This window comes from Maylandia zebra, linkage group LG1, assembly GCF_041146795.1.
Source record: "Maylandia zebra isolate NMK-2024a linkage group LG1, Mzebra_GT3a, whole genome shotgun sequence".
NCBI classification, from domain to species: domain Eukaryota; kingdom Metazoa; phylum Chordata; class Actinopteri; order Cichliformes; family Cichlidae; genus Maylandia; species Maylandia zebra.
In genome coordinates this window covers 15,153,329-15,178,956 of record NC_135167.1, presented here as the reverse complement: position 1 = coordinate 15,178,956, position 25,628 = coordinate 15,153,329, and the positions used below count along the sequence as shown (strand labels likewise).

General features: G+C 39.9%; 1 protein-coding gene across 2 annotated transcripts; it reads left to right on the top strand.

Moving 5' to 3' along the window:
- Nucleotides 1-1,079: 1,079 nt before the first annotated feature.
- cenpf (centromere protein F) lies at nucleotides 1,080-20,926 on the top strand. 2 transcript variants are annotated; one of them, XM_004539491.2, is made up of 38 exons: nucleotides 1,080-1,142; nucleotides 2,033-2,206; nucleotides 2,348-2,473; nucleotides 2,836-2,906; nucleotides 3,007-3,143; nucleotides 3,484-3,575; nucleotides 3,656-3,929; nucleotides 4,035-4,237; nucleotides 4,325-4,450; nucleotides 4,555-4,683; nucleotides 5,051-5,173; nucleotides 5,288-5,423; nucleotides 5,521-5,650; nucleotides 5,742-6,021; nucleotides 6,242-6,448; nucleotides 6,881-7,089; nucleotides 7,671-7,800; nucleotides 8,289-8,567; nucleotides 8,692-9,279; nucleotides 9,421-9,594; nucleotides 9,711-10,615; nucleotides 10,726-10,919; nucleotides 11,004-11,139; nucleotides 11,228-11,366; nucleotides 11,551-11,662; nucleotides 11,860-12,113; nucleotides 12,191-12,299; nucleotides 12,419-12,624; nucleotides 12,879-13,097; nucleotides 13,416-13,559; nucleotides 13,661-13,850; nucleotides 13,953-14,050; nucleotides 14,138-14,179; nucleotides 14,304-15,431; nucleotides 17,049-17,178; nucleotides 17,687-18,391; nucleotides 18,615-18,724; nucleotides 20,072-20,926. In XM_004539491.2, exons 2-38 carry the CDS (start codon nucleotides 2,045-2,047, stop codon nucleotides 20,216-20,218), a joined length of 8,544 nt encoding a protein of 2,847 aa, XP_004539548.2. In that variant the 5' UTR covers nucleotides 1,080-1,142; nucleotides 2,033-2,044; the 3' UTR covers nucleotides 20,219-20,926. The 2 variants fall into 2 exon arrangements, with proteins under 2 accessions (XP_004539548.2, XP_076738133.1); XM_076882018.1 differs by having other exon boundaries at nucleotides 1,100-1,142; nucleotides 2,037-2,206.
- Nucleotides 20,927-25,628: the final 4,702 nt, after the last annotated feature.

Here is a 25,628-nt window from a genome sequence, read left to right as displayed (position 1 = left end):
TAGAATTTGCCTTTTTAAGCGACATGTTTAAAAAGATTTTTGTTTGGAAACAACTGAACTGATATTTTTCAAGTCACAATATATATGACGAGTACCAGTCAGGTTTCAGAATCAACCATAGCACAGAAACGGCTCTTATGACCAGAAGATCAACAGTGATTGATCTGCAGGTCATCTTTGTTCCCTGCTGCCTTCAACACTGCTCACCATGACATTTTAACTCAAAGGCTTTATTATTAAGCTGATTTTTATCACATCTATAGGATAATAGATTCTGTGTCTATGTTAGTAATTTTAGATATACCGAAATTATTCAAACAGGTGTTCCTCAAGGGTCAGTACTTGGTCCATTACTCTTTAACCTTTACTTGTTCCTACATAGTACTGTCATAAATAATCATAATATATTCTACCATTCTTATGGAGGTGATATGTAGTTGTACTAAAATTTTCCTTTGATGATCTAACCCCTGTTCAAGCTAATAACCTGCACTGATAACATAAACTACTGTCTCAAAACCTTTTCAAACTGAGTGAGATGAAAATGTTTGCTCTTATTTGTGGAAAAATGTGTTCATATTTATCCCGTTCTCTAAAACACAGTGAGCAAGTCAGGAGTCTTGGAATTATTTTGGACAGTGATCTCAATTTTGATAATCAAATTAACAAGACCAGAACTGCTTTCTACCACTTATAAAATATATCTAAGGTTGGAAAAGGATTATTTCAAACTGAATCTGAGGAACAGGTCCATGCATTCATCTCAAGCAGGTTACACTACTGTAACACTTTATTTACAGCATAATCAGAATCATTTGTAGGACGACTTCATTTTGCAGCAAATTTCTACACAGAAGTAAAAACAAAAACAAAAACAAAAAAAGTGTTTCATGCTAAGAGGTGTATTTTACACACGAGTGGGACGTGCGCTTAGTGAGTATTTATAAACTCCTACTACTTGGTGTCGCTGTGGACACAAAGAGTAGCGAACCAATCCGCGTTCGTGGCGCAGCTGACGACGTAACAGACAGCCAATCGACATGGAGCTTCGCGGCTTGCCGTTTCCTCTGTTGAATTTTGAATTTTTCAACGAGAGCGACCCAAACAGTAGGAGAATTTGATAAAGGAGCATCGCGCCCAAAGTAAGTGCAGCCAGCCTGAGTCGTTACTGCTATGTGATTTATTTCAATTTCGAGTTAACTGTCTAATATACTAATATAGAATCTGCACTAATCTTTAGCCCCTGTCTGGATAATTTACGATTTAAATAAAAAATATATATCGATGTCATATTTGCTGAGAGCATGCTCTTCAGAAAGCTAACGTTAAACAGAAACTAAGCTATGTTTTGATCATATCCAGCTTTTAAATAAATTGACTTCTAATACGTGTTTTGTGGTTGTATTCAGTAATTTAATCGGGCATCATTTACTACGTAAACTCTGTAAAGTAGCTTCTAGCTAGCTAATCTTTAATATTAAACTAAAACCTGCTCAGGTCAGATGATGGGCTGTAATTTTCTTTTCACCGGTATAACTATTAATACTCATTTCTTGTTATAAAATCTGAGGTTAACTTTACGTAGTTATAGCTACACTTAGTTGCTTTGACTGTCAGCGTTGATAGAAGACACAGCTTTGAAGGGACTTTAGCCTCATGTGAACTGTCTGTTCACACTGAAGACGAAAACGTTTCATTATGTCTGCATAACAAAGCATAGTGTGAATTTCTGTGGCACTACCAATGTTTAAAATGGACATTTAGCCTTTTTCGTGTCTAAACTGATGCTTTTTCTTCTTTGTATATTGCTATTATTGTTATATGTACCGAAGGAAGATAAATATTGATTAGCAAACATTTGTTGATCTGATCATTGGTCACTGCCAGTAAATATTATTATTTACTTATAGGGCAGTCAGCTAGGCCAGTATCAGTCCTTGATTCCCTAAAAATGTTTTTAAATTTTAAACTAGGTATATTTATCAGCTCGTCATCAATTCATTACTTTTATATAAATGGATATATGTTTTAGTAAGGTTAAACCATGAGCTGGGCGGTGGAGGAGTGGAAGGATGGACTTCCAGGGAAAGCCCTGCAGAAGATCCAGGAGATGGAAGTCCAGCTGGATAAACTGAAGAAGGAGAAGACACAAAAGCAGTTTCAGTTGGACTCCTTAGAAGCTGCACTCCAAAAACAAAAGCAAAAGGTCAACATTTATCAGAAGTGCTTGAACAAATGTGTTTTGTGAGAAACAAACTGACACATCTATTTGAAAAGATACCCAATCAAAACATTTAAAATAAGCTTGAGAAATACTTCTCCTACTCATATGAGTCTATTTCTCCAGGTGGACAGTGAACGTACAGAGACGTCTGCTTTGAAGAGAGAAAACCAGTCTTTATTAGAGTCATGTGACTCTCTAGAGAAAGCTCGGCAAAAGGTTGTACATGATCTTGGAGTCAAAGAACAGCAGGTCAGTTTCTGATGAGAGGAAGAAGCATTTGATCATTGCAGGATAAACCTAGTTTCAGATCTAGATTAACATGTATTCAACAGTAAAGCTGAAAGGTGTTAGTTAATAGCCACTGTTCATCACATGTATAATTACAGACGCTCATATTGAAGTGTGTTTTCCTGTTAGTGTGTCCCGCCCTTTTTATTTGTGAGCAAGTTATATCTGAAGATAAAACTTTAAAAACAACTTATGTTACGGAGGAATTATTTATTTTTCAGCTTGGGAGTACAGATTTGCATAAATGGTACTCAAGTGACAAGCTCACAAGCCTGATATCCAACTAATGTTTTTGTCTAACTGAATTGTCTTCCTAAACGTAGGTGAGCTACCTGGAAGGTCAGCTTAACTCCTGCAGAAAAACCATTGAACGACTCGAACAGGAGCTCAAGAAGTGAGTTCAGTTATGCGTCTCTCTCTGTGCTGTTGTATGACTCAGAGTGATAAATTCAGTGATTTATCAAGACCTTGATGAGCACCTTATATCTGCTCAGGCACAAAAATGAACTGGATCGTTCCCAGCCTGCTGGCTCTTCCTCACTGTCATCCTCCTCCTGTGAGCTGCAGACCTACGCCACTCCACAGAAGAGTTTTCAGACACCAGCATCGATCCCAGCCTACAGACAGCATGGTATTAAAATGTGTTTTTATCTTCAGGGAGTCTGCAATTCATTCTGTGTTCTTATTTATTTATTTATTTATTTATTTATTTATTTATTTATTTATTTATTTATAAGCAAGTAAACATTTGATTTACAGACTTTTCTCACTTTTCTTTTAATATACATTTCTGTGTTCATGTGTAGGCTTATCGCAGTTATTTCTAGAGTGTCTCTGTCTCTAAAAATGTATATAGAATCATTTTTGCATTCAGACGTCTTTTTTTTTTTAAGCTCCATCTGTTAAGGAGTCACTGTTTTCTAAATGACTGAATAAGTTTACTTTGGATTTGAATTGTGTGTCTTCCATAGATAATAGACTAGAGGAGCTGCAGGAGAAATACAACCAAGAGGTAGAAGAAAGAAAAAGACTGGAAAGTGAACTCAAAGTCTTGCAGGTCAAAGTAAGTGCTATAAATAAATCTATTTTTATAATTATGAGCATTTATTTCTCAGTAGTTTTAATATTTCTCATCTTCTCTAGCTGTTGAATCAGTCTTCAGTCAGTGTAAGTCACAAGGACATTGCTGCCCGACAAGCCGGGTCTTCCATTTTCCCATGGCAACAGCAGGATTCTGCCCATCGCCGCCAGTCTCAGGACATAATGGAAACACCTCTAAAGAGGCGAGGGACATCCCTTTGGGACGCCCATGAGGAGACGCCGATCAAACCCAGCCAGCGGATGAGCTCTTCCAGAGCAGCACCGAGTCCCAGTGGATCCTCTCAACAGATGGAGCAGCTAAAGACTTTGAACCAAGGTATTTTGTTATAAAGTATTTTATAATTAGTATGTTGGGTATTGTTCGGTGTTTAGTAACTTTTGCTTTACACTTCTTTTTTTGTGGTTGTTGTTCTTTTAACAGAGCTGCGTGGCCATGTGTCAGAACTAGAGAGGAACTTAGCCAATCAGGAGAAGGAAATTCGTAACCAAGCGTCCAAACTGCAGGACCTTCAAACGCAGCTGAACCAGGCCCGCAAAGACCTCAGCGAGCGGGACAGAGACCTGACCAAGGCCAAACACGAGCTGAGTCAGGCCACAGACCAACACCAGCAGGTCGAGTCCAAGGTAGGCGACATTATTTTATTCTGCTTAGCAGTAAAGAGCACAAGTTAATCACTAGCAAAGTTGTCTAATGATTTGAGTTGTTTTTAGTGTTCATCGGTTGAGCAGAAACTAAAACAAGTCACTGAGGAGATGAGTTGCCAGAGGCACAATGCTGAAAGCTGCAGACGGGCACTGGAGCAGAAACTCAAGGACCAAGAGAGAGACAGTCAGAAGGTACAACAGTGGGAAATATTTTAGTCTTTTAAGATTTTTATTAATAATGAAGTTTTTAGAATTTGGTTTATGAATTGTGTTCGTACCTGTTATATTTTGTGTAGGAACTTGCCCAGCTGCAGAGTTCCCATCATGCTTTGGATCAGCAGCTAAACCAGACCAGAACCAAGCTGACCCAAGAGATCCAACAGGCCAAAAAAGACCACAACATACTGCAGGCAGACATGGAGAAGGTAGATTTGTAACATCGCACCAGCACATTTATTAAAAGATTAAAGCATTTCTACTTGGTGATTTTGTTGGACGAGGCCTAATTAAAATCTTTTTATAAGTGTGAGTCGTGTAAAATTAGTGCTCACTGACTTTGTGAATGTTGTGCATTTGATGAACTGCTGAAGATGCAACTTTAATTTTGTTTTTAGTTGTATTTTTAGTAGTCAGTTTTTAAGTTAACAAAAAGATGTGTAATGAAAAAAACCCACCACATCCTGAGTGTGTTTAGGCTTTCAGAGAGGAGCGAAAGCCACAACCCTAGAGGAAAAGTATTTAATGTATCTTAATTGCCTTGACCTTAATTTGTATCACACTGCTCCTTTTTAGATGTGCTTCCAGAAGAAGCAGATGGAGAAGGAGATGGAGGAGCAGAAACAGAAGCTGCTGAGGTCAGAACAAAGCCTTCAGGCCTGTCAGACCAAAGAGCAGGACCTCCGCAAGAAAATGGAGGTGGGCTGAAAATCCGTTTGCTGTAATTGTGAATTTGCAGTTCTGCTTTTAGTGCACTTCTCATCGTTGTAGGGCATGGATTCATGTTATCCACTCATTTCTTCATCCCTCCAGGAGCTGCAGAAAGAGAAGAACAGTATGACTGTCCAGTTGGACCAGAGCAACAGGCGCCTCTCTCAGCTGGAAGAAGAGAAGAAGAGTTCAAACCAGAGCCTCAAACGTACCCAGGGACTGCTAGATGATCTCAAAGGTAAATTTGTTTTAGGGATGTCAGAAGTAGCGGTTAGTCTTGAGAATTAATCTGAGGTTATTTTAATCTTAAACTGATTTGTCTTTTGGATCTTTAGCTAAATCTGAAGGGCAGGCAGAGGAGCTGAAGAAACTTCAGTGTAAACTGGAGCAGCAGGCTCAGACTTCAGCACGTGAACAGGAAAACTTAAAGAAAACACTTTCTGATGCAGAGACCAGAAATGACAGGTAATCATCATTTCATTTTCATAATCAGCATTGTGGAGTAGGAATAATACATTTTGTTATTAATCCTTGTAAATATTTAATTTCACTGTAGATCTCAGAATGAACTCCAGAAACAGAAACAAGAGTCAGAGAGGCTGAGCAACAGGGTGACGGTGCTAGAGAAGGAGAGCCAAGAGTTGAAATCCAACCTCTCTGCGAGTCAGAATGAATGTAAGGAACTGAAACGAGAACATCAAGCTCTGCTGGACTGGAAGAATGAGAAGGAGAGCTTAATTAATGAAACTGAAGCTGTGCAAAAGGAGTTCGCAGACAAAATTACCAGCTTGGAGAGTAGTCTGGGCTCCCTAAACGAGGCTAATGATGAACTTCAGGTAAGGAGCAGTGGTTTCTAGACTCTTGTTTTAACTGAAAAGTAGAAAATTCGATTGCCTGGTGTCAGAATTAAGTTTTTTGCTGATATTCTGATAAATAGCTTTAATTAAACTAATTTTTAGTTAGTGTCAAGAATAACCACAGTACAAAATCTACTGTAGCAGCAGCCTTGAAGTAGATTATCCCTCACCCTGAATACGTTTTCTTTCATTACTGCAGAAGAAGCTCACGTGTGTAGAGGGAGAAAAGGCCAGTCTGTCTGCTCACATTGATTCCCTGAAGGGAGAACTCCTCAACAAGTGCACAGATCTGGAGGAGAAGGCGCATCAGTACAAGGAGCTTCAGTCTCAGTTCTCTGAGGCTGGACAGAAACATGCTAAAGACTTGGAGAACATAGGAGTGCAGGTGGCTCAGCTTGAAGCACAGGTGACTTATAGTTATTTATTTTTTATAGTCTTTAAAATATTTATTTGAATTTCATTAGCAACCATTATTGGAATAAATCATGGACAAACATCCGACCCCTAATGAAAGCTGCTTCTTAGGCTCCATTTTTACGAGAAATGTTCTATAGGAAAGTGAAATTTTGAAAGTGGTAATACAAAAATATAGCGTATCTCTCTCTTTTGTAATCCACTGATGTGCTATGCACCATGCTTCATATTTTCGTTCTGGTAACAACACAGCAAACCCATAAAGTTTTTTTATTAGTTTTTCTAATAAATGTTTTTTCTAATTATTAGTAATTCTAATAACTGTACTCGATATAAAGGAGTACATAAACTAGTAAAATCCATTGTCAGCACTTGCTGAATCTCTCTTTCTTAATACGATTTCATTTTTTAATAACTTAACTAGGTCAAAGATCTGGAGTTGCGTTTGCAGAAGGAAATCACTCGAGCCGAACTCGCTGAGAGGATGAACACCGACCTGCAGGATGAGCACAAGGCAACCTGTGATCTGGTCCGCTCCAAAGAGCAGCTGGTAGAGCTGGGGAGGGCTGAGATCAGCCAGCTGAGGGAAAGCCTTGCTCAGACAATTGCACAGCAGGAGGAGCAAAATGCCAGGTGGGAGTTTTTCGTGCAATATTGGTAAAAACTATGATAATTGAAATAAGGTAGAGCTGTGGAATGACACATTATGTCCTGTCTTAGCTTTGGTATAAGGTCGAAGAAAACATTGTGAGAAAGACAGCAATGTACGTCGTGGCATATTAACTTTCCAACATTGTTTTTAGAAGCAAGTTGCATGAAGACATGAAAACACTGTTTGACTCATACCTTCCATCTGCTCAGTTGTGATATGTACCATGCTACAGGTGGTCAGAGTGCAAAACACTGAGTCAGAGCTGCTTTTCTGGACAAGCTGTGTTGACACCATCTACCTGCATTTTTTCAGCATTATGTCCTGAATCAACAACAAATAAATGTTCTTTATATATATATATATATATATATATATATATATATATATATATATATATATATATATATATATATATATATATATATATATATATATATATATATATATATATATATATTCATTAACGCCCATTCCATATGGAATGTCCAGTAACTGCTGACAATATCAGCTGAGCTTTGGTTTTAATGTCTATTCTCTGTCTTTGATTTGTAATTTCACTTAGGTTAGCAGAGGAGAAGGCAGACCTCCTAAAGCAGTGTGAAGAACGTGTTTCAGCAAAGGCTGAAGAGACTGAGCACATCAAGCTGCAGTTAGAGGAGGCCCAGCAGGAGCTGCTGCTCACCAAAAACCAGGTCTGCTTTAGTTAAACTGCAGTGGAAGCTTTTTTTTAAGAGACTTCTATTTATTCTCAAACTTTTACTTCAATAAGTGAATAAAGTTGGGAAACTGAAAAGTGCAGGAGAATTAAACAGGAAAATAAGACTTCTCTAGAGTAAAATCTGACCTGTGCTAGTCTGCCTTTGGTTGCTTTTTGGGTTATTTTTATCTTGTCACTTTGGAAAGGACACTTTGCCATATCAACAGGCCTGAACTCAAACCACCGTCCAACTGGTGTCTGTATCCACTGTATGGACAGGAAGTAGTTGCGTGAAATCCAGTTATGAGGCTTTAGGTGATGCTCTGATATATTTCTGCATATGTTGAGATATTAAGTAGTTTTTGCTGTCCTACATTTAGTAGTACATTTAATCACTATAAAAACTGTTTGCTGAGCATTTGGTGTAATTGTGTTGTTACTGCTTTTTTAAATTAATTGTCCTCCTCTTCTTCTTCCTCTTAGATCAGTTCCTTAGAGCAGTTCCTGAAGGTCCAGGAGCAACTGGGAGCAGAGCTGCAGAAACAAATTAAGACAATGACAGAGCAGGAAGAGGAACAAATTCGGATGTACAACAAAAAATCAGAAGAACTCAAACAATTAGAAATGGATCTCAGTGATCAGCGGAAACAAACAGAGAAGAAGGAGAAGCAGCTCAGAGAAGCTGAAGTTCAGATATCGTCTGTGGAGAAACAAAAAGCCGAGCTGGAAAATGAAATTCAAGATTTGAAGAAAGAATCAAAGGTAAAATCTAAAAATCTTTGCTTTGTTGTCTGGTTATGTGCGGATATTTTAATTATGTTCATAATTAATTTATTTACTTGCCTATTTTTTCTTACCAAATATAAATGAAACCTTTTTAATTAAGATCATTCAGCACAGTCAGACCGAGAAGATCAGCAGCCTCCTGGAGCAGATTTCATCCTTAGAAGAAAAGGTCGATGTGAACAAAGATGCAGCGGAGAAGCTTCCCGTCTTGAAGAATGAACTGGATGTAGCCACTCAGTCCAACACTGACCTTAAGAAGTCACTACAAGCTCTTGAGGAGAATCACTCCTCCGCTATAGAAATTAAGTCTAACCTGGAGAGCACTCTGGCCGAGAAGATGAATCTTATCTCTGCTTTGGAGAATGAAGTAAAAGATCTCACAGAGAAGATGGGTAAAGAGTCAGAGCGTCACGCTTTGGAGATTGAAAACTTCCTCAACAAAAAAAAGAGCCTTGACGAACAGCTCGAAGCCACAAAGAAATCAGTCAGTGCTGCCAAAGCAGAGTCGAGTTCACGTCGGGAGGAGATCCGGACCATGAAGGCGACTCTGTCTGCAGCGTCACGCGGCCTGGAAGAGAGAGACAGCACCATAAAAGATCTGAAGGAAAAGCTGAATAAAGCTGAGGCAGAACAGACCAAAACCTCAGAACTCCTGAAGGAGAAGGTGGTCGCCATGAATAAAATCAAGGTTGGTTCCAAATGTGTTCCTGTTTATGTTCTTGTTTATTACAATATTCTTAGACACAAAGGAAGTGTACTGTTGGATAGTGTAGCAAATCTTTTAGTTGCATGTTCTGAGTTATTAATTATCCCCCTCCAAACAATTAAGGTTCAGCTAGAGATGCTCCAGATGGACTTGGAGGACAACGAGACAGCCATGACCTCCTTTGACAGTCAGGTGGAGCAGCTTAAAGGAACTATAGAGTCACTGGAGGCCATGCTTGCTCAGAGCCAGACCCAGATGTCTGAAATGGAGGCCATGCTGGATGAGGGCAGAGCCCAGGTTGGATAATTGTTCTTCTCAAAAGTGCTTCACTCACACACAGTGTTTGCTGATTCCCTGTTGTCTTCTGTCTTTGTCATCAGCATGCTTTCACTAATCAGCGGCTCTATTTTCAGGTCTCTGTCTTGGAAGCCCGCTTAGATGAGGTCCAGTCGCAGAACTCTCTCTTGGAGTCAAAGTATGTCACAGCTAAGGAGGAGTTATTTGAGAGAACCTGTGAAATAACTCGTATGGAAGAGGAAGCTATCCGACGTCACGAACTGGAAGAGAGTGTTGCTACATTAGAGGCTAAACTCAGTCAGATGACACAAGACAACGAAAAGCTGGAGACAACTCTCGGGGAAACCATTCAGGACAAAGAGAGCAGTCTAAATCAGCTTCTCCAGGAGAAAAACAACCTCGAGACTTCTCTGAAACAGCTAATGAACGACAAAGAGCAAGTCGAAGGTGAAATGGTGCACGTAAATGCAGAAAAGAAACTGCTCGAAGTCACTGTAGACGCACTGTCTGAGGAGAACAAACAACTGCAGTCTAATATTGAACAGGTAACTGAGGAAAAGCAGCAAACAGAAGCCAAGATTAATGAAATAACTGCTCGGAAACATGAGGCTGAATCTGCCCTTAGTCAGCTCACTGAAGCAAAAGCCCAGTTAGATGATATCCTGAAAAAGACGAATGAAGAAAACGTTCAACTTGCAGATGAACTGCATGCATTAACTTCTGAGAAAAATGACCTGGTTACTAAATTGAATCAAGTAGTAGAGGAAAAGGTTCAGCTGGAATTGAGCTATAATCAACTCTCTGAAGAAAACATCAAACTACAGTCTAATGTGAATCAAATAACTGAGGAGAAGCTGCAGTTACAGGAACTCATAAAGGGCCATGGAGATGAGGTTGCTTCTCTCAGAGAGGAGAGCGAGTGCATCCAGCACTCCCTGCTGACCTCAGAACAGGAGCGCCAGAGACTGAAGGAGCAGCTTGAGCTGATGGAGGAGAGGACTGAGGCGACGAATAAAGAGCAGTATGTCTACATGGCTGTGTCTGCTTTGAAGTTTGTATTAGCTTTTTAGCTGTTTGCTCTGCTATCTATATAATGGCTGAAATCACAGTGTGTTTTATTTTGTATCACAGGAGCGAGCGGTTTACAGCAGAGCAGGCTGAACTGCACCAGAAGCTGGCGGGCTTGCAGAAGGAGCTGACTGTGTTTAAGCAACAGTATGAATCACTGCTGGAACAAGTGGGCCAGCAGCACAGCCTCATTCAGCAGCTGTCAGAATTCAAGAGCCCAGCAGACAGAAACAACATGGAGGAGGCAGAAACTGATGGTGAGTGAGGAAATGTTTTTTTTCCTTCATAAAAAACAGATTTCCACTTTCCTTGAGTACATATATTTATATTTATCTGTTTAGTTTACCCAGCTGAAGCAGCAGCCGAGAGTCAGGTAGAACCAGCAGTTAATTCAAGCCTCTGCACCAGTTCGGAGTCCCTTCCAGTAGAGGAGGAACTTATGGTGTCTGAACCGACTGAATTTGCTGATGCTTTCAGGTGCAGTGAGTTTTATGCCGCCTTCTGTTTTGTGTTGACTGTTTGTATGCAATGAAAAACAAAGCTAACCTCCCCTCTGTCATGTTAGCGAGGTCAAGCTGGTCTTTAAGGTGGACGCCACCAAGCAGGAGGTGACGCAGGAACAGTCAGAGGAGGATGGGGAGGCGTTTGTAGCAGATGTAGAGGAAACGAAGACGAATGAGGAGGAGCAGCTACTTCCTGAACAGGTTAAAACCGCTGTAATAGTCACTTTTCCTTCAGTCGTGCATGGTACATCATTAATCTTTGTTAATATGTTGTATTCGTTGTCTGTTGTATATTCAGATTGTTAGGAAAATTGTTAATTTCTTTGGGAATACATGAGGTTCATAATGGAGCAATGTTTTCATTATTTTTATTTATTTTGTACAGGTTTCTGAAGAAAGCTCCAACTCCAGAGATGTTCTTGTAGATGAGTCTGTAATCCATGACGTGTCTCCACAACCTTCCTCCTTCAGTGAGAAAAGAGACACGAAATCGTTTGGTGAGTAAATCAAATATCTAAAAACTGTTTTGTTTATTTATTATTTATTGTTTTGCATTGAGTTCATACTTCATTTAGGTTTGTCCTTATTTGAATGCATTTTTCTTTTGTTTATGGAATAAAATAACAAATGCTTATTCAGCTTAGGCTGAATATAAATATTCAAATGGCATTCAGACACATCTGTCCATCAACAGAGTCATCCCTGGTAAATGATGAACTCGAACGTTACAAGGAAATGATCAGAAAACAAGAAAAGGAACTTGAGACTCTGCGCTCAGAGTTCGACCTGCTGAGCTCTGACCTGGAACTGAGAAAGGAGCTGACCTCTGAACTGGAAGTCCAGGTTCAAAACCTGGAGCAGAAAGTTCATGCTGCCGAGGAAGAAGCCCACAGTGCATCCTGTCAGCTGAAAATTGCTTTGGATTCAAAGAAAAATCTTTCTCATGAGGTAGGATGAAGATTTGTCAAATAATGGAACCAGTTTTTTGTGTTTCTTTTACGTTAATACCATGTGCTCATATTTAGCTGACCCAGCTGTCCGAGGAGAAGGAAACTTTAACTCTACAGCTACAAACCACTAAGTGCCAGCTGACTGATGTTATGGAGATGCTGGAAGGACTTGAGATGGCCAAAGGTTTCTTTTTACTTTATATTAGAAAAATCACCACAACTCTCAGAAGTAAAGATACCCCTGAGAGTTTCCATTTAAGGTCATGCTATTAGATTAAAGGTTGTTTTTGCTTGGTTCTGTAGGTGGATGGGATGAGAAGTTTCTTCAGCAAGAGAGCGAGCTTAAGAGGGTTCGCTCGGAGAAAGCTAACCTGGAACAGCACATCCTGGGAATGGAGTCTGACCTGGAGACTATGCAGGCTGAGGGGGCCAGACTGAAGGGTGAGATGGAGACTCAGAGGAGGACTTTTTCAGGCATGGAGCAAAAGATAGAAACACTCATTACTGAGGTGAGCAAAGCCTGCAAGCTAAAACAACACAATACTGTGTATTTAAAGGCCAAATTTATGTGAACCTTTTGGGGACCAATAAAATAAAATAAACTAAAACAGAATTTGCTCTCAAATCCCCTTCAGTTTCCCCTTGTACAGAAATGTAGACCAAAGCTTTGGTCTATGTTCTGTTGTAAGCTTGTTGTCTTCTGTTGTTGTAAGTTTTCATCTTGCAGAATACCCAAAGGTACTTATAAATCTTATATCTGCAGACAACTCAGCTGAGATCTGAACTGGTGTCTTGCACTGAAGAGCGAGATGAGTTGAGCCAATCCTTGAGCCACTGGAGGGAGAAAGTTCACAGTCTGGAGAAAAATAATTGTGACACAAGAAACCTCATTTCCATCCTGGAGGATGACATCAGAGCAGGAAGGAAGGAGTATGAAGCCCTGCAAAGCAACACAGACAAACTGAGGACAGAGAGGCAACAGGTACACATGGAAATTTCCACAGAAGGGGAGACTGGTTAGACATGGTTACGCCCCAGTTACGACTTTTGACTTATATGGATGCATCTAACAGTGACAAGACTTGCTTTAGCCAGCTGAATCCGATCAAAGCAATGATCACCTAATCCTCCTGTAGTTTTGAATAGATTCTCAGGTCTGATTTATGCTAGATCCTTATGAAACTTACGATATGTTAAATTACTTTTCTTTTAAACAGATTTTTTTTTGGGGGGGGGGGCTTGTTTGTTGTGTTTTTTGTTGTTTCCTACTAAAACTTCATCTATTTTCCTTCACATGAAGCTGGTGGAGCAAGTTAAAGAGCTAGAGCGGACAATCTCCCAGCACTGTGGAGAAAGAGAGGAGCTGATTGGCCATCTTAACCAGATAAAGGAGGACCACAGTTCCTCCAGTCAAAACACAGAGTCCATGGCTGGAAAGATAAAGGTGAGGAGGAAGTGTATTATGAAGTATGTCCCTGTATGTGGGAAGTGGAGTCAAAAGCATTTGGTCATAACTCCACTTGTTTTTCCTGATTCCCACCTCAGGCTTTAGAGGGAGAAGTGTTTCGCCTTTCCCAGTCTTTAGAGTCGTCTTTATTAGAGAAAGGAGAGATTGCCTCTCGCCTGAATTCCACCCAAGATGAGATCCAGCAGATGAGAACTGGTATCGAAAAACTCCAAGTCCGCATTGAGTCGGATGAGAGGAAGAAAAAGAAGATGGGAGAGCTCCTTAAAGGTGACTCTTAACACTTTTGTTCCTGATGGAAAGAAAAGTGTAAATTATATAACCTCCACAGTTTTGTTATGTTTTGGTCTAAATGTGACTATATCCTTGCAGCCGCCCAGAGAAAGTCTGACTCACTGCAAGATCGCATTGATTCCCTGGAGCGAGAGAAGGAAGATGTAGAGCAAAGTTTAGAAGAAGCAGTGCTGCAGGTATTTAGTCTCACAAACAGTCAAAAAATTATGATTATATCTTACTGATGCTGACTCAGAATCCGATTCTGCTGCGCTCTCCCGCAGGCGGAAATGGCTAAAGCTGAGCTGGAGGAGGAAAGGAGAATGGTAACCTTGTATTAAGACTTTTTCCCTCTATCTGTGATGATTTTTGTCTTCTAATTATAAAATGTGACTGCAATCCAAACAGACTGTTAATCTGCTTCTCCTGCCTTTGTCTTTCTTGCTTCAGGTGGAGGAAGAGAAAAAAGAGCTTAGTGCGAAAATCTCAGAGCTCTCTACCACTCTGGAAAGTTTGAGATCTGAGAAAGAACACATGGAGAGACAGCTGGAAATAAAAAACAGAGAAATCAAGGAACTGAAGGCAGCTAAGGAGGAGCTGGAGAGAGGACTGGAGAAGGCAGAGGCAGAAAGAAAGGAGGAAGAGGAAAGACAGAAATGCAGATTAGAAGAACTGGAGAAAGAGATGAAAGGGGAAGCAGAGAGACAGATTAGAGTGTTGGATGACCTTCAAGCACAGCTGGAAGCCTCTCGGCAAAGAGAAATTTCACTTGAACAAAAGGGCACAGAAGGGGAAGCAGAGAAAGAGAGGATGCAGGCTCTCCTGGTGCAGTTAGAGGAGGAGAAAAAACATCTGCTGAGTTCACTACAGGAGTCACAGACAGAAGGCGAGAAGCTCCGCTCTCATGGAGAGGAGTGGGAGGCAGAAAGAAACAGCCTGAGGACCCAAACTGAAGCTCTGGAAGAAGAAATACAAGAGCTTAAAACACTCATAAAAACTACTGAGGACAAGATGGAGGTTTTAGAAAAGGAGAAGGAGGAGGACAGAGATCAGAAGCAGGCCTTGGAAAGATCCGTCTCCTCTGTTATGGCAGAGAAAGAACAGATCGAGGGAGAAAATGGACGACTTGTACAGGAAAAAGAAGAACTGCGCACAGCTCTTTTATCATTAGAACAAGAGAGAGATAAGCTGCGCTCCTCTCTGTTATCTGTAGAAGATGAAAAGGAGAGATTAGATCAGGGGAGAAGTGCGTTAGCCAGCGAGAGAGAAGAGCTTCAGTCGAGTCTCTCCTTGTTAGATAAAGAGAAGCACGACTTGCAGCAAAAGCTCTCTTTCTTAAATCAAGAGAAGGAGAGAGAGGAGGAGGAAAAGCAAAAGATAGAAGCTGAAAAACAGGAACTGAAGTCTTCTGTGTCTTTGATGGAAGAAGAGAAAAAGAACCTGTCTTCAGCTCTGCTTTCACTGGAACAAGAGAAGGAGAAACTCGCAGAAGAGCACGAGCATCTTAAGACAGCAGTGACCTCCATGGAGAAGGAGCTGGAAACACACAAAGTGTCCATCTCACAACTCAGTGAACAGGTATATGGAGAGAAATACCCAGATTTATTTAGGTCACAATAAAATGGAAGAAAAAAGGACTGGTAGTACTCACTCTATGCTCCTTTTTTAGAGGTTGAAACACTCTAAAAAAAAGGGGGTGGGGCTCGATTAAAATAATTAATCGAATTAATTAGAGGCTTCGTAATTAATTAATCACATTTAATCGCACAAGAAAATTTGCCCCAAAGTGCAAATGTTATTGTAATTTTAAAGGGTTTTTAATGGGAAACAGAATAAATAATAGACATGGACATGAATATTGTAAACTCAAGCTCTTTTAATTTATGGGGGGGGGGAAGCATTTAAACTGCATTTCACTGCAAAACTGAGAAAAAAAAACATCCCTGGCCAAAATTTAGCAGACTTAAAAATAAAGTGTTATTTTAAGTACATTTTCCAAATGGTATTGTCTTTAAATAATAATATTAATTTCAACATAAAGTGCAGTTTCTCTTCTTAACAAAACAGCACAGAAACATAAAAGCTTATTTGAACAGCTTTACCTTTTAAACTCTGAGTAATCTTAGAAAAAATTATTTTGTACATTGGGCTAAAACAGTGTGATCATCCTCCAACATTTTAGTGCAAAAAATTACAAACTTATTGGACTCAGAATATGCTTATTAAATGTCCGTCTCTTTCAGCCAGTTACTTAGACAAACTAGCCTGTTCACATTTTCAGAGCCCAAGGCAGCTCTCTTTTTTGTTACTATGTGACCTGCAAGTAAGAACAGTCTGTCACATGGGACAGAAGTGGCAGGACTAATCAAATACGTGCAGGCCAGGACAGACAGCTGTGGGTGGGTCCCTGCTCGACTGGACCACCACTGCAGCGGGGAGTCTGTCTCGCTGATGGTGGATTCTGCTCTGTACAAACTCAGGGCTTCCTTATCTGAATCTGTAGCACATTTTCTATCTCCCTATCTTCTACCACTGATAGTGGTCTACAGTCCAAAGCAATCCATTTTGCAAGAGAGTTTGTAAGTTTGTCTGATGTTGACTTACTAATTTTGGCCCTAAAGCCAGTCATTTCATCAAGTTTGGGCTGGCAACACCTTTTGTTGGTACTCGAACTGGTAGCGCTAACAGCTCCCACAGTTTTTGTGCCCGCTGTAACATGTTGTGCATTAAGATGGTACCATAACCGAAGAACTTCTTTTTGTACAGTTGGCACAAAACCATGCTTTTATCAAGGCTTCCATTGAGTAGTCTTGAAATTTTCTTCCAATCAATCCTAGCAACACACTAGCTAGCTGTGTGTATCAGTGTAATTGGTATACCAGGAAATTGTGCATTGACAAAAGTTCCCCTTTGCTTGGAACGCAAGTGTGATTAAATGCATCAATTTTTGTTAACGCTTTATTTTTTTTAAAAATTAATTAATTGCAATTAACACGTTAAATTCCCACCCTTATCTAAAATACAACTCTCTGTCCAGACAGGTTTGCAATCACTCAGCAGATGTCAGTTTTTAAATCTAAAATATCCAGTATTGTATGAAAAAGATGAGCCAAAAATGTTTGGAACTGACATTTGCATGATAACACTGCATATGAAAATAATTTTTCTTTGCCTCAATCTCTCCGTCCCCTCCAGGTCTCAGAGCTAACATCGCGTGCAGCTCGTCTGACTAAAGACAAAAACTCTGCCCTGAGCAAGATGAGTCTTTGGATGAAGACCTGCAAACAGCTGGAGCAGGAGAAGGAAATGATGTTAAACGGCTCAGGTGTGCATCCATTTAACAGATTTACCTTTGTGTTTTCTGTTATGTGTTCAGCCTTTTATTGTCAGATTAAGTTGTCCTTACATTGATCAAACCCTTAAAGTTCAATGCAGTTTTTGATTTTATTATAGCAGTCCTTTTTATTCCTGTTTAATGGCTTGAATTGAACTCTTAACACTTTTTGCCTCATCTGTTTTGTGTGTATATGCAGATTAGTCGATGTCTCGAGGTGATGGATTGTTTCTTAAGTGTATGACCTATGAAACTCTGGCTGTTTGAATCTGTTTTTAAGTCTGTTGTTGGTAGGCTGTAGTTCAAAGGTGTAATTATCTGTGCTACTGACAGCCTTTTTTTGCTTATATTAACTTAAATGCCAACAAGTTTTAAAGCTTGTTTTAATATTTGTTAAGGTTATCACAGTGAAGATTTCACTTTCATGTTACTTTCTTTTCTGACAATTTTCATGAAGTGTTTTGTTTTGTTTTGAATATGGGGTACATTTATGTTTCAGGGGCAGGGAAGAGCAGTGAGGAAGGGCCGACTGAGCTGACCCAGCTGAGGAAGGATGCAGAGAAACTAAAGGAAGAAGTGGAAAACCTAAAGTCAGCCTTGGAGCAGAAGATGACGGAGGCTGAAGAAAGATTGATGGCGTCTCAAGAAAAAGACCAAGAGGTGAACAAACTTAGTGCTGCACTTGATGGAAAGAGAAAGGAATTAGAGGAGAAGGTTAAAGAGCTGGAGGAGATGAAGACTGAGTTGGAAGAAGTGAACAAACTTCTGGAAGAGAAAAGCAAAGAGGCAGATGAGAGCATGGAGAAATACTGCAGCCTGATGCTTGAGGTTCACAAACTGGAAAAGACCAACGAGGCTTTGAAAACCCGACTGGAGCTGATTGGTGCTAGCCAAAATGCTAATGACAGCCACTCCAGCAGCACCGAAGGCCGCCAGCGTTCAGGGAGGAAGTCTTCCACCAGACATCAGGAAATAAAAATCGACGACAATACCGAAAACATTGCTCCTTCGACTACTCAGAGATCTCCCCCGGGCTCAGGGAAACGAGGTCACTGTGAAATCAGCACTCGAGACAGCGCCCAGGAGGCCCTACACAATGTGACAAAGAGGATCAAAGCCAACGCCACGACCACACCCAAATCAAGACCTGAACAGGAAGATGAAGAGTTCAGACCAGAGGGACTTCCTGAGTTGGTACAGAGAGGTTAGTGGCTGAAAGTGTGCTCTGCTTTGTTACAGAGATCCTACAGCTTTATCCTTGTATTTAAATACACCACCATCAGTTTGTGAGTGTGTGTGTGTCTGCGTGTGTCTCTTTCAATTAGCTGAGTAAGCACAGGTGCAGTTACACAACAGAAACAAAAATCAATATTCATGTATACATTTATTCTCTGTGCAGTGAAATAAAATCATTATTTGTTCCTTAGGTTTTGCTGATATTCCTCTGGGGGAGGCCAGTCCTTTCATCATCAGGAGAACCACAGTGAGGCGCTGCAGCCCTCGGCTGGCTGCCAAACAAACTGCATCTGATGGCAAGGTGAGTAATGCAGGAATCTCTTTATTTTTTTACAGACACAGCGCGTTTTTTGCTACTTGTTTCCTTTAGTTAGTTTCACAAGCCATACTCTCAATGGGCACTTTATTGTGTCTCTACTCTGGTATTGACGCCACATGGTATATTAATGCACTGTAAACAGGCAAAGTTGAATAATGTGATGAATAATGTGAAAGGTGTTCGGCACTGCAGCTTATTATCTGTGAGGAGCTGTAAGAACCTCTAATTGTCGGACATCAGCTGAACTTTTAGATACAGTGTGTATGTCACAGTTAATAAAGAACAAAATGTAATGATGGATTTTTAAAAAAAAAAAAGCAAATTTAAACTTTGTGTGTCATTTCTACTGACATCATTGGCATCCAAGAAAGTGGACAGGGAGGCCAGAGTGGGAGAAACAAGAATCTTCCACCAAGGGTCATTATGTGTATAATTTAGGTTGCAGTGGCCCCTAATATGGCCACAGAATGTCCGGCCCCCCTCGTCTCCTTCAAGTTGTTGTCACATCACGTCAGGTCAGTGAAGCAGCAGGAGATTAAAAGACTGTAAAGATTTCAGGTCAAATTGTTAAAAGCGAAAGGATTTCCCCTGCTTTACTGAACCTCTGCTGTACACCACAGTATCAGAGTAACTGAAGTGTGACTCGAGGGTCATACCATATGAAATCAACTGAATCTGAATTAAGTTCCCACCCTTTATATATTTGGTATGTTTAATGAGGCCATGTCAAATTTTACCTTCATATTATGGAAATTTACTGAGTTATAGCCCCTTGAAGGAGTGGGATGACATTTGGTGCTTTTTTTATTCACATCATTTTTTTCCAGTACTTTCAGCTCATAACTGAAAAACACATTCAAGCTCTTTAAAAAAAAAATGGAACCAAATCAATTTTACACACATTCAAAGAGTAACCATTTGAAAACACATTTTCATTATAGCACAATTTCTTCTGTAACCACTATTATATCTGTTAGTATTGTGGGAAATAACATAGTTTTAAACGAATCTGCACCCATTTTATGTTAGCAACACAGTAATAGAAGCATGCATTGTAATAAGTCACAATTTCTAAAAAATGATGCCACCATTGGGATAGGTGGCTGCTCAAAATACGTTATGACATATAAAAGTCGTCTTTACGTTTTGATCAGTGTGTCTTCTAACTTTGATTCCTTCTCTGTCAATAATTTTCAGTCTAATCACTTTTAACACACAAATGGGAGCCACTCGCTTGTTTTTCATGGAATCGTCCTGCAGCATAAATCCTACTTTCTGATTCACTTATTCACTCTTTCATCTGTCGTCTACTTTTTTTTTCCCTCTCAGGGTTTGGGGCCCATACCTCTGCAGAGTCCCTCTGCTGCTATGGCAACAGACACCGCCAACAGGAAGTGTTCCCCGAGTTCTCGGAAGACACCAGAAAAACAACTAAGAGAGCAAACACAGCAAGGAGACAACTGTCACGTTCAGTAGATCAGCCTGGACTTGCACGTACACAGCCTTCCACTTAGAAACACACACATGTACGTCACAAAATGTTAACGATCCATGTTTGTAAAGTTACACGGATCTTTAAAGACATGTTTATTTTAAAGGTGTACTCCTTCCTAAAATGCACTTTTCCTGTTGGGTTTGCGGGGCTGTGAGTCACATTTGCTGGTAAATGTTTTTCTGCCAGAACTTTATAACATTAAATTACTTCCTAGGTGTTGTTCTCTTCAGGTTGCTCAAGAAAACAAAGCACTAACTCCAGTAAGGTGTCGAGGCAGTTTAATATGTACACATGCACTGATTGTCTTTGTAGAAATGTTCATTCCTGTCATATCGTCTTCCCTTTTTATCTTCCTAACAGTTTTCTCATGGAACTTACTTATTTTCTTTTGTACTGTTCTTTATGTTTGTAGATAAATATTGTTTTATGTCTTTTATTATTCCGAATGCTATATCTATAGTAAATGCACCTGTTTCATTGATCTGTCTTGTAAAAAGCTGAATGTCAATGGCAGCTAAGATTTTCTAGATTTTCTATTCCAAAATTAGAACAAATATGAAAACAGGTTTTTGACTCCTTTCCTTGCTTAATAATCTTTGTTTCTCTTTTTTAGACTTAGGTCTTATTGACCAGTGTAAATAGTTAGTAATGCATAAAGGCTTTTTTACTAAATCATTTTTACTGCTTGACTTGTGTGATCTCATGTGTCCTGTCTTAACTGATCGAAAACTGCTGTAAAGGGTAACATGACCAGAGTCCACACAATACACTGTGCTACCACAGGGTGGGGAACCTGAACCAGTCACAATGTAGGTCTGCAGGATTGTGAAGAATACCAGTCAGTGCAGGATGCCCCTCACTTTTTCTTTCTTTTTTTTTTCATTAGAATTTATCAAAGACAAAAATATACATAAAAAAAAGGAACATAAAATAAAACAACCTGTATGAACAAGAATAAACAAAAGTAAACAAACGGGTGTACCAACTAGTTAACATATACAGGATTACAGAGGTTTAAACAAATTCAGGTCGCCTTGAAAAAATATGTTTCCATTTATCCCAAATCCAATCAAATGTGTCGTATTGAAAGCTGTTAGAGAATGAAATTTTTTCTATTTAAACAACCCATACAGTCATTTGGTGATGGAATTTTAACACTTAGCCATTTCTTAGTGATAGTCTTTCAGGCAGACTCAAAATACAATATAACAGCTTGGTCACTTTATCCACATTTACTGAGTATAAATATCCAAACAATAGTTCATCCCAATTAAAGGGAAGTTGCATACTGAGAATAGTCTAACTCAGAATGGATCGAAACTCGGAAGGTGTTTATCAATGGACAAGATCAAAACAAGTGGAAGCGCTTTACTCCTTGGGCCCCACAGTTTCTCCAGCAGCTGGAGGAGTTAGAATAATGTTTATTTTGTGCAGGTGTAATAAAAAATCTACAAAGACTTCCAGCCTAAACATCTCCATATATTAGAGCTAGAGATTCTCCACTGAAAAGCACATTGCTGATACCAAGTGTCATTTGAGATGACCATATTTGTGTCTTTCCCATTTTTGTTTAATGTAGATTGTATTCAAATTCTTAAGCTTTTGTAGACCCTTGTACAGTCTAGAAATCACTTTGAGATCCACATGGTATGCCATAACCAGTGTTGGGTAAGTTACTTTAAAATAGTAACTTAGTTACATTACTAGTTACTTCTCTCAAAAGTAACTCAGTTACTTCAAGTTACTCGTTACTTTCAAAGTAACTAGTTACTAGGGAAAGTAACTTTGGTTTTACTCAGAATTCTCTTGTTAATGTGTTTCTTCCATAACTTTGCCAGTCTTCTAGCTTGCTTACTTGCCACAAGTGCACTGTGCCACCTACCAATAGAAAGGAAAAGATAATGTGCATATTTCCACGAGAGAAATCCCACGCCTGGACCGTCATTGACTGCTGCCATGATTCTAGCCTACGTCACAGCGTCATGTGCACCTTTTACATCCAACACAAAAACTGCAGTCGTGGTGCTTTCGATTGTACTCGGAAATTCTGCCTTCTGAATAGGAAGATGTAGGTAACACCAGACTGCAGGTGAGCTGCATACAGAGCTGGACTGGGACAGAAAATTGGCCCGGACATTTTGACTAGAGACCGGCCCACCATTATAGGAAAAATCATAAAGCCTTTGAATGAAAATAAACACTGTTGTGACAGTGATGTACACTGTTTTGATGGTATATATGCATCAATCTATCAATCGTTTGTTGTAAGATTCAGATAATTATTTTTTAAAAGCTAGACATTTTAAATGAGAATAAGAAAGAAAAGTATTTCTTTGTGCCCCCCTTTCCTTGTTAATGCCCTACCTGGCCCCCTGGCAACACTTTGCTAGACCCGCCCCTGCACAGTTACCAGCTGTCAGTAGAAAAGGATCCTGGTGTTATTTGTCTCCCAGAAACAGTTCATAACTTCCCTTCAACTCATTCATGTCACCTAAAAGGTAAACCTGTTTCTCCATCACCTGTTCAGCTCTGATGATTCAGTAAGGACATCTCCTGGTTTCATCTTCATGTTTCCCTCTCACCACATATCCAAACCGACATCATGACCAGCAGCTTTACAGCTGTGGCTCCAGCAAACATCAGCTGATACTAGAAATTAATATTAAATAAATTCTAACAACAGCTGATCACGCTTAAAAGTGCTGCTGTTGTTTAGCGCGACATCCGCTGGTTTCCTCTTTCGGCGCAAAGTGAGCGATAAACAAACAAGAGAGCCGATCAGCTGATCATTGATCAGTTTTCATGACTGAAGTAGAAACGAGAGGGAGGGGGGAGAATGAAAGAAGAAGAGGCAGCTGTGCAGCGTAAACACAGAATAACTCCAGCTTTGTGCCTTTTTCATTGTAGCTGAATTACAGGACAAACTGTTCCTTTTCACCTCAATAAGAAACGCGTAATATTTTCTCTGAATACCAGACGGGACGGTTGGCAACTCTAATAACTTATAAACAAAATAAAGTTCAACATCAGTAACATCATAGCACCACCCAGCTGTATAGAAACTCCGTCATGCTAGCTAGCACGCAGTACGGAAAACGTCAGAAACAAAAATAAACTCCACCTAAACTTGGTTCATATTTGACCCAGAGAGACTGCAGGTCATAACTTCTTACCTGAAGTTCAGTTCACACTTGGACCGGCGGCCGCCTCGGGTCTCTTTTCCTTCTGCGCCCCCTTTCCTTCATCCACCTGCTGGCCTCCACCACTTGCTAATGTTACTGAATCTGTGGAAGCTCCGCGATAGCCACCACACGAAGTAACGAGTAACGAGCCTATCTAAATCCCAGTAACGACTAACGCGTTCCTGATTTTGGCATAATAACTAGTTACCGTGCTCGTTACCACAATAATAACGTAGTTACTGTAACGCGTTACTTAATAACACGTTAGTCCCAACACTGGCCATAACAAATATAATCAGAACAGGAAGAAATAAAAGATCTGTTCTCTTAAATATCACCAGTCAGTTTTTCAGGCAAGGACCGAAGCCACAAAACTGTAAATTATTTTAAAAGTGAGACACATTATTTAGCTCATTTGTATAGGCCCTTTAAATAATGTATAGCTTAACTCAGATGCAAATTTCAAAGCCTAATTAGAATGAGTAATTTTACAGGGGACAACTGGGACACAAACTAATTTCCTAATGACAAAGTTTGGAAATTATCATGATATTGTGGTTTCTACGGCATCTGCAGTGTTCAGGTGACTTCTGATTTCAGCAACAAATATACCAAATACTACTTACCAGGGTGAAATTGGATCATGGCCAGTCAAACTGCCTCAAATTTAGACCACAGACAGTACAGAAGATGGACGTAGCTTCCAGTTCGGAAAAATTAACCAAATGGGGGAGTGCTTTAAACTTGCTTTCCTTTTTTAGTGGCCATCAGTGGGTGATAGTTATGATTGGAAAAAGTCTTCTGGGGAACAAATTTTCTGACAGTCAGCTGTGTGAATTTTGGTCATTCTGTGTTTCACAAAGGATTATGCATGTAGTTTCAAAGCCTGAACCTCTCCTTTATTATCACATTGATTTCATAACACCAAGACAACATTGGCAAAAATGGTCAGGACTTTATAAACCAACCAATTGCCATGAGTAATCATTGCCTTTGTTACCTGGTGAAGTTCAGGCTCTGGCTGCAGGACTGGGGTTGGCATACACTCAACTTCAACATTAGTCTGAGTCTTTCGCTAGCTTTGTGGTACCGTGCTCTGTGTGAGCGTGTTTTAATTCAAACAGCACCAAATCACAACAACAGTCGCTTCAAGGTGCTTTATAATAATACAAGGAGAATCTCAACAACCCCCTATGTGCAAGCACTTTGGCAAAAGTGGGAAGGAGAAGCTCCCTTAATCTTATCAGACTGAAGGAGGGCCATCTGCTGCGATCTTTTGGGGTAAAGGGAGGAAGACAGCCAAAGATTAATAATAACTAATGATTAACACCCTAATGGGGTGATATGGTACTATAGGGTTATTAAGATAAGATGAGGCCTGATTATTTAAGACCTTGTATGTGAGGAGCAGGAGAACGTATCAGGAGCATAACGCAGTTGCTGTTTTTTTCCTTGGATCCAATTTTACATTTTAATATCGCGCTCTTGTCCTTTTGTGCAATAAAAGTATTGTTCATATCTTCAATCCTCAGAAGGTGTTGAGCACATCTTTTACCAGTGATTAATTCAATGGTAGCGCTGGGCAGGATGGCTGCTGTGTTTGCTTCGGATTACTCCTCACCCCTGAAAGCCCTGGGAACACCCCTGATCTTAATATTATTAATGGGTAGGGTGCACTGTTGAGAGGGTCACTCGAGGATATTCTTGGATCAATTCCTTAACCAGGCTTTGACTTGTGTGGACATGTGGTTGGGATCATTGTCTTGCTAAGGTACAGTGATTAATTCAATTTGTGCACTGGTGTCACATTCTTCTTCAAAATGGCTTCATTAGGTCTCCATGTTCACAGGGGTAGTTGTGATGTGTTCTTTCCATATTTTCTTACTCCTGCCATACCGAACAGATTTTAGTCATTTCGGTTCATTAAACAGAGTCAGAACTGTCCTTGAGGATTCATGGTAAAAACATGTTGAAGTATCTGTGTTGATATTTTGTTTCCTGACTTCTTCAGGCGCTCCTGTTGGTGAAACAGCTGACAAGCAGTACAGTAATTCTTTGGGATTTGAAGCTTTAGGACATATTAGAAAAGAAATGCTTTGAATCAATATTATTGATCTTCTCTTTAGAATTTAGTTTTTGAGGTATTGATGTGTGGCGACCTTTTGACCTATTGGTCCTCTAAGATCCTGTAAAGACACATTAAGAAAGG